Genomic DNA, 13,228 nt, shown 5'->3' with positions numbered 1-13,228 from the left:
TCACTCGGCACTCGACACGACCAGCAGCGCTCGATACGTCGATACGACCAAAAACCTGACGGCATCTCTCCATCGATTACAGGACGCAATTGTTGAGCGACCAAGTCGACCGTCTATATCAAGTGCGGTCGAGATCAAGCCTCGCGTCGGGCCGAGTCCAGCATGCAGGATAACCTTTGCAGCGGCCAGCGGCAGCTACCTAATCGACAAGTCAGATGCGGCGCAATGCGAGGGCGGCACGCACCTGGTAGTCCAGCACGACATCCGCTCCTGTCAAGCTACTCTGCTTGGCTTACGTCTCCGGCTTTGACCTTCTACTCTCGGGGGAAAAGTCACGGCGCCAAGGTCACAGTCACCAGAGAACAAACAAGGTACGAGGGCCAAGCTCTCCAAAGCCTTCCGCCTTTTCATTGCCTCGACTCGCGGCGGTGATGCCACCGTCACGGTTCCGCCGAAGGGTGGAGAATGACTTGTCTTCATTCCATCAACAGCGACAGCCCTTCTTTCACTAATGCACCGCGGAAAATGCGAGAATTACAGCCCGTACGGTACAGCCAACTTCCAGGCCAACGGCGCCGCTCTCTCCCACCTGCCATCAAGCAGTGCCCATGTAGAACCACGCCGAGCACACATCTTTCAGGCCGGCGGACACGAGTCGAGAAGTACGTTTTCTTGTACGAGCAGGCTTGCATTTATCCGCCGTCTTGTATTACAGGACCGTGGCAGCAGATTCCCTGCCACACTACTTGTAGTCAGCAACCACCTGAGGCCGCCTTCACGTTCCAAGCGCGTCCACAGCAGTGACTTAACTCACCTTTCCACCTGGCATGACGGCGTACGTACCACCGCATTAAAGGCTTCCGTCGACGCACCGATCACTCACGCAGGCACGATCATGAGCGACCCGTCAAGCGCAGTCTGGTGACGCAGACGCGCCATGCAAGCAACCGTTAGTAAGGTGAGCCATCTCGTGGCATCGGTGTATCTGCGCCGATGACCCCTTGCAAACTACCCTGCCATTCCCTGCTCTGCTTGGACTTGTATCCAAGGTCTTTGTTGGAGCCGCCAGGAACATTTCCTTTGTGCTCTGCTGTCCTCAGGGATTGCTTGCGCAAAGTACTTCCTATTAAGAATCAGTCATCATTGTTGGGCCAGCACGTGAATATTTCTAGAACGCCTTCATCAATGCAATGATGTCTCTAGCATTGGATTCGTCGTTCGCAAAGATGACCAGTTGTGCACTCGGATTGGTAAAGTGTCGCTCTGGGAACAAAGATGGCAATGCATTCTTATCCCCGATCTTTCAGCGCAAGCAACGTCGATCAGCCTGGCTGTAGTCCAAGCAAACAAAATGAGCGGACAATCAGCAGGGAAGGAGCCCACAGTACCCAGCAATCATGACGAGAAAAACTCAAGATTCGTAAACATGCGAGAAAAACTACCCTAGCCTACAACCATTACTCTCAACCTCCCTATTCTCATTGTCTCCCCCGTCTCATCCGCTGTTCCTGCCTATCGTCATCCATCTTCTACCTCCGTCTTGTCCGCTTCAGCAGCACGAAGGAAACCTAGGTCGTCTTGCGCGATCGTGTGCTGCGTCTGGTACCCGTAGCTGAAGCAGGCTGAGGCTTCTTCTGCTGCGTCTTCTGCTGCGTCTTGTCCTGTTTCTGCTTCTTCGCCTTAGGTGCCGACGCAGCATCAGGAGCCGCCGACGCGCGCCGTTTCGCCGCTCCCCTCGTCCTCGTCGAAGGCGCGTCGCTGTCAGCCGCGTCGCCAGCAGCGTCAGGCGTCTGAGCGGGAGCAGCAGCAGGAGCGGTGGTGCCGACTTCGACGTGCGAGAGGCGCGAGGGCTGTCGCCGCTTCGACGGCGCTGGCGGTGCCACCGCTTTTTTGTTCTCTGGCTTGCTCTGCCGGCCGCTGCGCGCGGGTTTGGGGCCGCTTGCTGTGACCGGAGCTGCCTTGGTCTTGCTCGGTCGGCCGCGGCGGCGCGTGGACTTGGGACTGCTCTTTGTTGCTTCGTTGTCCTTTGTGAGATCTGCGACTCTGATGGGCTTGGGCAGGAGACCGCGGCGCGCGGGCTTAGGACGGCTTGCGGTGACCTCTTCATCCACGGCTTCGGCTGCCTTGCGCTTGCGCGCGTTGGTGGGGACGGGCGTCGTGGGCGCTGTGTGGTAGCCGTCGGCGTCGGCGTCATCGGCGTCCTCGTCGTCGGAATAGGAAGACAGAGAGGAAGACGAGGGCGAATTGATGACGATGACAACGTCACTCGCCCCCTTATTTCCCTTGTCTTTGTCCGGCAGCGTAAGATCCATATTGAAGTGGCGATTGAGTGGCCCACCGCCCAAGGCACGGTAGGTCTGAGGAGGATAGACGCGAGGACCGCGAGGCTGCCAAGGGGCGACACGGGTGCGCGGGGGCGAGGTGCGGGAGATAATGTCATCCCATGCCGCATCTACGTCCTCTGACGCCAGGTCTACGACTGATTGCGAGTCGTCTTGATCGTCGTCGTCTTCATCGGAATCTTTGGAGTTCGAGGAGCGGGAAAAGACATCGTCCCACGCCGCATCAATGTCTTCTGACGCCAGGTCCACCACTGACTGTGAGTCGTCTTGTTCGTCGCCTTCGCTTCCAGCGGTATCGTGGGAGGGCGAGGAGCGGGAGAAAACGTCGTCCCACGCTGCGTCAATGTCTTCTGACGCCAGGTCCACCACTGACTGCGAGTCGTCTTGTTTGTCGCCGTCGCTTCCATCACCATCGTTGGGGGGCGATGAGCGGGAGAAAACGTCGTCCCACGCCGCATCAATATCTTCTGATGCCAGGTCTACCACTGACTGCGAATCGTCTTGTTCGGAACCATCGTGGTCGTCTTGCGCATCCGGCAGCACCATGCTCCGGGCGAACGGGGTGCTGGGCGGTCTGGTCGCCCATACTTGCGACGGACGAAAGAGGCGAGCCTGCTGAGGGGTGACTCGCCGGCTGAAGGGTGAGGAGTTAATGATGTTGTCCCACGCCGCTTCGTTGTCTGCGGTGGCGAGGTCCAAGTCGCCTTGTTCTTCTTCGTCGTCGTCGTCGTCGTCGTCTTCGGGGATCGACCTGGACTTGCTGCGCGTATAACGGCTAGTAATCTTGCCTTCAACAACATCGTCGTCTTCGTCTTCGGTTTCCACAGTTGGAACAAAGGAGCGATCAGATTCCTTTGTCTTGCGCTTGCGTCCGCTGCCGCGGGTCTTGCTGGTTGCGGGGCCAGCGTCGCGCTCGTCCGCATCTTCTGGGCTTTCGGGGACGTAGGAGAGCTCTTCTGGCTTGGGCTTCGTCCTCCCTTTGCCTTTGCGGCCGCTACCACTTGATTTAGGGCGGCTCGTCGTCCTCGTTTCGACGTCCGCAGCTGATTTCCTGACCTTGCGTCTCTTACCCGGGGGCGATATCATGATGACATCCCCGTCAGATTCGGAGGCTTTGTCGGGGCGGTATGCGGCGTCTTGCTTGCGCTTTCGAGATTTCTTCGCCGGAGGAGCGGGCGTGTACGCTGTAGGCGCTGGTCGCCTCAACCAAGGTGGAGGGGGCGACTGGCCCACTGGGACCGAAGGCCACGGCCAGTCGTCGCCATGATTGCTGGCTCTGCCTCTGCCTTTGCGGTCGCTACTGCGCGTGCGTCGGCCGCTTGTCAACGCTCCGCCGTCGATGGCGTCGGAATGCTCCTCATACTCCGCGGTCTTGGGCACGTAGGAGCGCTCTTCGGGGTCTTGCTTCTTCTTGGGCTTGGCCGTGCGGCCGCTGCTTCTAGGCTTGGGATAGCTGGGTGACGCTGTCACAGATTCTACAAATGGCTTTGATCTCCTGGTTCTACGCCGGGGAGTCAGGGGGGTGTTCACGGCGGTGTCTTCGTCAAAGTCATATCTTTCGAGGCGGGATGAGAGGGTGTTGCTCGCGGGCGTACGAGGGATCCTCAATGATGAAGGACGTGGCGATTGGCCTACTGGGACTGAGGGTCCTAGCTCGAAATGACGATCACGGCCCCGGCCCCGCTGCCGAGGAGTTGGCTGAGAAGGCCCATGATCGGTGCGTGGAGCGCTTCGAGGTGTTTCTGGGATCCGATATGGCCTCGTCTCCGCCCTGGCGGTGGAAAGTCTCTTGAAATATTCGGACATGGCCTCGTTTCGTGATACAGGAGGCGTAGCGGACGGGACGTTGAACTGAACGCGTCGAGTGGAGGCAGGAGGTGGTTCAAAAGATGCTGAATTGGGCGTCCGCGGAAAGACATTGTGCCGTGGACTTCTTCTTGGAGGTAGTCTGGCTGCCGTGTTCCGCAAACGTTGTCTTGCTTGTCCAACGCCTCGCAAGCTGGAGGAAGTCTCGCTTCTTTGCAAGAGGCCAGGAGCAGATCGGGCGGAAGTTGGCCCAGTGTCGTCCCTCATAGATGGTACGAAGACTCTTGGAGGCAGCCTCGAGCGCCACGTTGTTGATCCAGGGAAAAACTGGTAGTTCCGCGAGGCTCGCGACGATTGAAGTCTCTCCGGCCATTGAGAGGACAGAAAGTCATCCTCGAGGAAGTCGAGGTGTTCGAGTTGCCTGTTTGGCCTGCCGCGGCCCAGCCCTCTCCCTCTGCCTGTGCCGGGGTACATTGTGAAGTAGCTTTGAAGTCAATGGGAGACTCGGAATACAGGGTTGGGATGCACGGAAAAAGAAGAACCATGAGCCTCCATAATATATTAGCATCTTGCTGGAATGAAAGCCACGTTTCTATCGAGTAAATGGGCAAAATTAAAGAAAGTCTTTGCGCTTTGTTGGCTGAAGTGGCAGCCAAGGAGACCGCATCCGGCCGTTGCTGGACGTTTTTGAACAGCATCTTTGTCTGCCATCAGGAGAAGCGGCATTATTGTCATGAACAGATGCTGACCATGACACTGAATGCTCCCGTGCGCTTTCTCCCAAAGCTCCACAACTCAGGGAGGGCTTTGTAAAAGTCGCGAGTAGCCGTGCGGCAGAATGGGTTGGACAAGGTTCCATGGACAGTCAGATTCTCGCAGGAAGCAAAGTGTCTCATTCGACCAACGCAAAGTCGGGGTTCTCCAGGCACGGTACGAGAGATTCAAAGGCAATGTGACTCAGAGGAAGAGGCCCGGGCTTGAGCAAGAGATGAGGGTGGATCGGAATACGGAAAACGGGCGAAAATGGACACTGAACATGCTCACAACTGACGAAACCTGATCATCAGCCAGCCCTTCCTGTGGTTGGCGATTGTGTTTAAGCCTGCCTGCCGCGGCATCCATGGATAGGTTCATGAGGAACTCGCTGGTGTCCGGTGTCGGGAGTGGCGATGGCGGCGGTGCCGATGACGGAGAGGTGCCAAAGTAAATCGAGCTTGGCGTGGCTGTGCACTGGAGAGACGCGAATATGAGCGCAACAATCGAGGCATTTGATTGCTGTAGAAAACAGCCAAGTTGGACGTCGTTGTCATAGCAAGAACAGGCGCGTGGTGAGTGGACGAGCGCGACGACTTCGCGACGCCATGACGCAATCTGAGCTCTGTGCACCTCAGGCCCTGACTCGCGATATGACCCCAACCCCATTTCTCCGCACTCCCTGCTCGACTTTAAAACTCTCACCGCCCAACGCCTAACGCACTTTCGGTTATCAGACAGTCCATCCCATGCCGCCCTTGTCGCCATGGTCGACAATCCCCTCTAGCACTTCACTCGTTTTGACTGCAGTACTCTAGCTCACTAGCTATCGCCCACGGCTTCCTCCACCATGGAGCCCTCCGACTCCTTCACCCTCCCCGGCCAACGCCATCCCTCCCATTCCGCTCGCGAACCCAAGACCCGCCGGCCGTGGCAGAAGAGAATGTCGCTGCTATCGTGGAAGAATCAGCCCACGGCCCGCGAGGAGCGCCTCGAACGCGAACAGACGCGCGCCTCGACCAGGACCACCTCTACAATGCACGTCAAGTTTCTGGGCATACGATGGTTCGAGGGCATGGTCAATGACTTGAGGAGGAGAGCCCCATTCTTTGTCTCGGATTGGACCGACGCGTGGGACTATAGAGTCGTGCCAGCAACAATATATATGTATTTTGCAAAGTACGTATCTCCGCGAGATATATCATCGCCCTATTGGGTCCAACGACCCCATGTGCCCCCGTGAATTGATTGCATCTCGGATTTGGTCGAGCCCAGAGCTTGACATCCGAGTCCGCCCCCGATGTGTTCCTAACGGCTATGCAGCATCCTCCCGGCCTTGGCCTTCTCTCTCGACATGTTCACCAAGACGGACTCGAGCTTTGGCGTCAACGAGGTCCTGCTTGCGTCTGTCCTCGGTTCCGTGGTCTTTTCGATCTTTGCCGCGCAGCCGCTTGTCATCGTCGGCGTAACTGGTGCGTTGGAATGCAATTGGCAGCTTGGCCTTGTTGCTGAGAGTCAACAGGCCCCATTACCGTGTTCAACTATACTGTCTACGACATCATGGTGCCTCGTGGCACAAACTACTTCTCGTTCATGTGCTGGATTGGCATGTGAGTTTTGAGAAGCGTCCAGGTCCGCACTGAAGCTGACGCCATTCAGATGGTCGTTTATCATGCACTCGATTTTGGCCTTTGGAAATTCCTGCAACTGGCTCAAATATGTCACTCGCTTTTCCTGTGACATCTTTGGATTCTACGTTGCCTTTATCTATCTTCAAAAGGGCATCCAGGTCCTCACTCGCCAGTGGGAAGCCGGTGATGCTTCGGCCTACCTGGCGATCAGCATCTCGCTGCTCGTTCTCATGACTGCGTACCTAGGAGGCGTTCTCGGCAACAGCAACCTGTTCCATCGCAACGTCAGAAAGTTCATCGAAGACTATGCCACGCCGTTGACGGTCATCTTTTTCACGGGGTTCGTTCACATTGGAAAGATGCGGAGCATTGACTTGCTCAAACTGCCAACAAGCAAGGCTTTCTACCCAACCACTGACCGCGGCTGGTTCATACACTTTTGGGACATTGACGTTGGAGACATCTTCATCGCCATTCCCTTTGCTGTTCTCTTGACAATCTTGTTCTACTTTGATCACAATGGTACTTATGCCCAAACCCTGCCATGATGCAGGACTAATGTTTCTAGTGTCGTCACTCATTGCTCAGGGCACTGAGTTCCCTCTCCGCAAACCTGCTGGATTTCACTGGGACCTCTTTCTCTTGGGAGTGACTACGGGTGTGGCTGGGCTACTTGGAATCCCTTTTCCAAACGGCCTCATCCCGCAAGCGCCCTTCCACACCAACGCGCTCTGCGTGACGCGCACCGTGGCTGACGACGACGACGAAACAAACAAAGGCCACACCCGTCGCGTCGTCGACCACGTCGTCGAGCAGCGCGTATCCAACCTCGCTCAAGGCCTCCTCACGCTGGGCACCATGACGGGACCCTTGCTCATCGTGCTGCACCTGATCCCGCAAGCTGTGCTGGCAGGACTCTTCTTCGTCATGGGCGTGCAAGCGCTCGAGGGCAACGGCATCACGCTCAAGATGCTGTTCCTGATCCGCGACAAGGCGCTGACCAACGCGTCGGACCCGCTGGCGCGCATCCCGCGCCGCGCCGCCATCTGGATCTTTGTCGCGCTGGCCCTCGTCGGCTTCGGCGCCACCTTCGCCATCACGCAGACCATTGCTGCCATTGGCTTCCCGATCTTCATCTTGCTGCTCATCCCCATCCGCTCGCACTTCCTGCCGCGATACTTCACGCCGCAGGAGCTGGGCGTCCTCGACGCGCCGACCGCCAGCCCCTTCACCATGGAGTCGTGCGGCGGCATTCTGGTCGAGGAGGACTCGTCGGACGGCGCCGGCCCGAGTGGCGCTGGTGGTGTCGTGACGGCTGCGGCCGAGGCGTCTGGCGATAGCGCGAGTGCGCGTCGCAAGAGCGAGGAAGAGCTGAGCGACGAGGCGGAGCGCGGCGAGGCGCAGGGTGCGTGGGCAAAGGGCAACGCGCCGCAGGGCCAACACCAGCGCCGGGCCAGCCTGAGGCGCGATAGGGACAGAGACAGAGACGATGCGATTGAGCTGCGCAGTGTTGGGAGCAGGGGCAGCAGAGCGCATGACCATGATCGGTAGACATGGCCAGCTTAGACCAGTGTAGGCGATTTTACGACTGCAACTAGGTATGTAGACGGGTGTGCAGGCGCTCAGCCAAGCAGCGCTGGCTAAGCACGGAGAAGAGAAGCGTGGGGAGAAGTGGGTGAGAAATCGGTTTCGATGAGAAATTTCCTCTCGTCGCTCCTTGTCAACCCGTCTTTTCTTCGAGTCGAGTTTCTTACACTGTGACAACGATGCAACTTTTTACGCCAGCATGCACACTCGGCCAGCCAGCTTCAAAATTCCACTGGCCTCGCTAATATCCGCTGATGTTGTCATGATGCAAAGAAAGACTTTCGACTCGAATCTAGTCAGGATGGCCTGTCCCCTCCCACCCCTCCTCTCCCTGGGCATCGACCTACATAAATTGTTTTCGCGACAACTATCCTCGGTCAGGAGCACCAAGCGTAAACCTCCCCGCTTGGTCCTCCTGGCTCGACCTCATTTTGTTTTGCAACATGAAAGTGTGCGGCAGCATCCCAAAGCGGCAGAGAAGCAGCCCGAATAGGAAAGTGCTGTGACGGGCGTTCGAATCCGCGGGTGCGCTCTCGGCTGCTTTTCAATTGGTAGGGATTTCATTGTTTTTTGACTCGTCTCTGTCGCCATCAACAACCACATGTAAATATTCTCTGTCTTTGATTCTACGCGTTGTGGAAGGAGCGGCCCTCCGGCGCATACATGCACTTTGCGTAAACACCACCACCAAAGCATCTCGCGGCCTAGATTGTAGGTTGGTTGGTTGGATCAACTCAGTACAAAACCCCCTAAGTCTGCACCTCCATCTTGAACCAGTCGCGCACGGCCGTGTACGTCTTGATGTCCTCTTTGTCGTAGCCGCCCTGCAGGTCCGTGGCACAGGCGACGTGGCCCTCGCCGGGGATGATCTCAACGCGGATCTCGCCCTCGCCAGCCCACTCCTTTTCGATCTTCTTGTAGCAGAGCACCTCGTGGTCGAGCATGACCTCGTTGCCGCCGATCAGGTGGTAAACGTCGCGGCAGACGGAGGCGAGGTTCTTCCACCAGCCCTCGGGCGTGCAGGCCGGCTCGTTGTACGGGTCGTGGGGCTTGCCGCCCAGGTACGCGTTGACCCAGCGCAGGCCGGCGCGGCCGTCAATCACGTCGAGCGACTTGTTGCGCTGGAAGCTGTCGGCGCCCAGGTCGAAGCTGGTCATGGGGCAGATGAGCGCCGCGCCCTTGAGCTTCTCGCCCTTGTCTAGCTCCACCGTTGGCACGCTGTGGTCTGGGTGCGGGTGCATCAGGTGGCTGAGGAGCGACATGACGAGGTTGCCGCCCGCGCTGTCGCCGCTGACAAAGAGCCGGTTCGCGGGGATGCCTAGGGTCTTGCGCACGTAGTTGAGCAGCGCCGCGCTCTGCGCTAGTTGCCGCGGATACGTGCCGAATGGCGTCGTGTCGTAGTGCAGCACGAGTATGGAGAGCGCGTCCGTGTCTTTGTGGTTCACATCGTCGAGGAGAAAGTGCAGGAACTTGAAGTGCAGGTTGGAGATGGGGAACGCGTAGCCGCCTCCGTGCAGGTAGAGCATGACGTTTCGGGCTGTCTTGGAGCCCATCCAGTAGGCTCGCGTCCCGTCCTCGAGAATCTCGAATCGCGGCTTGCATTTGTAGATGCGGCAGTAGTCCTCGTAGCTTTCCTCGGTGCCGGGGACCAGACCTCTGACATTCCATGTTAGACTTTATCAAGCAATCCATGGGGATTCTTACTGTTCCAGTCTAGAGTCGGCGTGAGCCGTGAATGCACGCAGAGCCGTGTACATCAAATGACGGGTAAGACCAGGCGCTTTCTTCGTAGTAAAAGGGACAGCCAACAACGCCAAAGTCGTTTTGATCACTATCCAAAAGGTCAGTCAAAGTTTCAAAAAGACGGGAGGAGAGCTGCTCACCAACGATGCAGAGAATCCAACTCAATCTGATGTAATCGGACAAGTGCAGCTTCAAATCAGCCGAAGGAGGTCTAGGCGCCATGACGGTCGAGGAGTGCCTAAGCCGGAATGGGGAGGAGAAATAAAAAAATAAAAAAGAATGCTTAGGGGGATATTCGCGCGCTGAAGAAGACGGCGCGCTCAGTTCTCGAGGCGTAAAAGCCGAGACGATTAAGAATAGTGTGGAAAGTAGGAAAGAAAGAAAAAAGAGAAGACTGAAACGGAAAAGGAGACCAGCAGCCTGCTGACACTAGCTCGCTTTTTTCCTTCTTTTGCAATTTCCTCCGACGCGATGCGAATCACTTGACCCGCGGGAGGCGGCGATTCGGAGGTTGGGGGGATGAGAGTCGTCGGTTTTTTGGCGGTAGAGCACGCGCTTTTTGGCGACGCTGCACAACGTGACGCAAGACGACGGCGGGGCGGGACTGGAGAAAATCGAAGGGCGAGAAGCAGCAGCAGGAGCGAACCAGGCAGGCAGGCAGGCAACGAGCGGTCGAACAGGCGATGATGAGGGCCACGGCGGTCAGAGAGCAGAGATTTCCAGAGGTTTATAACGGCGGTCGAGTAGAATGGTTACCATGACAGCTGCCGCCTGGTTGGAGGAGTGGTAGTGGTGGTGGTGGTGGTTATGGTCAGGCTAAAGGTGCGGCAGGAACCGAGCGTCTCAAAAAGCTTCATATGTACGTACAGTAGGTACAGTACCTTCACTGGCCACCTACGGGCCGTTATCCAGCACCTAAACCTTAATGCGAGCAGCAATGTCATCATGGCATCTTCTACGCCCGTAAATGCCTCGTACCTATTCAATGCCAGGGCCCACCAGAGTAGACCCTTCTATTCTTCTAGATTTGCCTGTAGGGAACACGGTCGAGCTCTGGTCTGAGATGGTGCCCCTCGTACATGTACCCTTGTCTCGTTAGTGTACCCCACCATCTTTCAGACGACGCCATCGGTTCAGCACGCCTAGGTGCCATCTGATCTCGAGGGCAACATCCGACTTGCATCTCAAGTCCGGCAGTCCTCCAAGTGCCGTCAGTCGCAGCTGTCTCGCGATCCGCGCGTGGGGATACTTGATCCTCCATCGCGGTACCTCAGCGTCTAATGCGAGGCCCTGTAGCAAGCTGTACGGCCTTAACTGTCGAGAGCAGCGAGATCCTGACGACCCGACACCCGACATGCACGTCGGCTCGTACCTTTTCACATGCGACATGTGCGAGCAGACCATGAGGCACGAGGGCGCCGTGTCAATCGTGTCACGATTCAGTGGCACATGGGCCTTTGCCGTTGTTCTGATTCGAGACCGCGTCTCTTCCACACTAGCATTCAGGCTTGCGAGACGCGCGAGTGGGAGATATGAATCATTGGGACGAGGCTTGCAACCAGGTTCTTGGAGTCCACTCTGTGCTGGTCTGCTGCCCCCGCCGTTGCGCTTCCCGCTAGTCGCGTCCCATTGCGAATCCTGCGAGAGCAGACGGGAGACTTCTGCACCTCATCGCTAGGTGAGCGGGAAAAGGAAAGTCATTAATTGAAGGATTTTGCACGTTGAATCTGATCTTCAGAATTGTCGAAGCTGTGAATCATAGTGTGGCCTCTCTCGATGAGAGCTGTGCAGTATGTGAAAGCCGTTTGCTTATGGTTATCGAAGGTACCTTGCGGTGGTTGAGGAGATGATGGTGACGTCATGCCCTATGTCTCCCGTCCCCCAGCCGTCCTCGCCCACCACCGCAGGCATGGAATCACGGCAGGCACCTCGCCGACCAGTGCGACCGCGAACCAATCAGCAGTGTTGTGGGGCGGTGAGCATTCTGCCACCTTGTTGACACTCGTGCACCTGTGCGCGTCGGGCGGGCTGCATTCGCGTCTCCCAACTCGCCGTCGTCAACCATATTTACCACCACAACCATGCCTCGGAAATCCGGAGATACCATGTCATCGAAGGATTCACTTGAAGTTGTGTCCACATTCGTTTCTGCGCAAGCCTGGACCTAAGCCAAAGCCCTCATCGGAGCGGAAACCAACCTTTCGCGGCCCATTGAAGCGCAAGGAAGAGACACACAGGAGAGAAAAGAAGATTCGAGTTCTCATGTTCCTGGAACATCATCGAGTGAAAATCGAGACGGCATCATTCACCACCATCCATGAGTCCTGGCGGCCCCGACCCAAAAAGAGGCTGCCGACTGGTTTGGACTGAGCCACAGTACAGTTTCTGGCTGGGTCAAACAGAAAGAACACATTCACTCTAGTACACGACTCGAAGAAAGCGCCATCCAGGCCCCAAGTGAAAAAGGATAAAGCACCGCCGCCGTCTGAGCAGAAGCAAGAGACTCGCAAATCGCCGTCGATGTAGAGTCGAATCCGGCCTCCCAGTGCAAATTGCCCGAGAAGGACAACGCAAGTACGCAACTAACCTCGCCCATGGGTGTCGAGTCGATGAGGTGTCTTAGATATCCGACGCAATTGCCACCAAAAACGACAATATTGACGGCCACGCCGGAATGAACAACGACACCATCAGTCATCGAGCGAAATGAGGCACCAAAACGGGGCAAATAAAGACAGATATACGATTGACACGACAGCCCCGCCCGAGCTCGGGGATTCAGGGGGGCACGGAGACGATGTATGGTTCGAGGCTCATGCGGTGATGTGCGGGCGGAAAGAAGAGCACGGGAAGGCAATGTCCAGAGAAATGAGGGTCCCGCTGGAAAGAAGCATTGCATTGCGGTCGATGGAGACGCGAATTTCGTCTGGGCCCGGCGTGTGATTGCACGCGTGTGGATAATCAGCCCTACGAGAGGATGATGTGCAGCTAGCCGGGCAGCACGACCCGCGGGCGAAGATCAGCAATTCGCGCTCGGGCGACGAGCGGCGAGGGGATTCTAGTCGTGGTCCCTCGGCGCATGCTCCTTCGAGGACGAGTATGGTGTGTCGCCTTCTTTGGCCTTGACAGCGACAAGACTGGACGCCCCGCCGGGCAAGATGCTATATTTACGACGAGCACCGGCGACACTGAGACGTCGCTTCAACCGTTGCGACAAAGGCAGACGCGCCATGTGGGCGCTCCTTTAATGAAATCAATTGATGCGACTGGGCAAATGAAATGCAGAGACGGACGCACGGCTCTCACAACGCGCTGCCCACGCCGCAACATGAGCATCCCCCCAATCCAAAATATATCCAGAATACG

At 57.1% G+C, this 13,228-nt stretch overlaps 4 protein-coding genes across 4 annotated transcripts; 1 reads left to right on the top strand and 3 right to left on the bottom strand.

Moving 5' to 3' along the window:
- Positions 1-1,256: 1,256 nt before the first annotated feature.
- On the bottom strand, positions 1,257-2,600 carry J3D65DRAFT_637966 (uncharacterized protein; the record flags this gene model as incomplete). The annotated part of the gene is made up of 1 exon (XM_066801568.1): positions 1,257-2,600. A coding segment is annotated over exon 1 (884 nt), but the record flags the coding sequence as incomplete, so codon positions are not given.
- A 3,362-nt stretch (positions 2,601-5,962) lies between these two features.
- On the top strand, positions 5,963-8,201 carry J3D65DRAFT_118489 (anion exchange family protein). Its single transcript, XM_066793802.1, has 4 exons — positions 5,963-6,373; positions 6,424-6,511; positions 6,561-7,054; positions 7,101-8,201. Exons 1-4 carry the CDS (start codon positions 6,256-6,258, stop codon positions 8,081-8,083), a joined length of 1,683 nt encoding a protein of 560 aa, XP_066651377.1. The 5' UTR covers positions 5,963-6,255; the 3' UTR covers positions 8,084-8,201.
- Positions 8,202-8,475: 274 nt separating this feature from the next.
- J3D65DRAFT_118402 (Alpha/Beta hydrolase protein) lies at positions 8,476-10,376 on the bottom strand. Its single transcript, XM_066793801.1, has 3 exons — positions 10,003-10,376; positions 9,824-9,950; positions 8,476-9,775 (listed from the first exon to the last, which is right to left on the bottom strand). Exons 1-3 carry the CDS (start codon positions 10,082-10,084, stop codon positions 8,869-8,871), a joined length of 1,116 nt encoding a protein of 371 aa, XP_066651376.1. The 5' UTR covers positions 10,085-10,376; the 3' UTR covers positions 8,476-8,868.
- A 1,423-nt stretch (positions 10,377-11,799) lies between these two features.
- J3D65DRAFT_637952 (uncharacterized protein) lies at positions 11,800-13,222 on the bottom strand. Its single transcript, XM_066801567.1, has one exon. It carries the CDS (start codon positions 12,759-12,761, stop codon positions 12,276-12,278), a length of 486 nt encoding a protein of 161 aa, XP_066651375.1. The 5' UTR covers positions 12,762-13,222; the 3' UTR covers positions 11,800-12,275.
- Between the last annotated feature and the right edge of the window lie 6 nt (positions 13,223-13,228).

The sequence above is a fragment of the Phyllosticta citribraziliensis genome, assembly GCF_038025025.1.
Source record: "Phyllosticta citribraziliensis strain CPC 17464 chromosome Unknown J3D65scaffold_12, whole genome shotgun sequence".
NCBI classification, from domain to species: domain Eukaryota; kingdom Fungi; phylum Ascomycota; class Dothideomycetes; order Botryosphaeriales; family Phyllostictaceae; genus Phyllosticta; species Phyllosticta citribraziliensis.
This window is presented reverse-complemented; position numbering and strand designations above follow the sequence as displayed.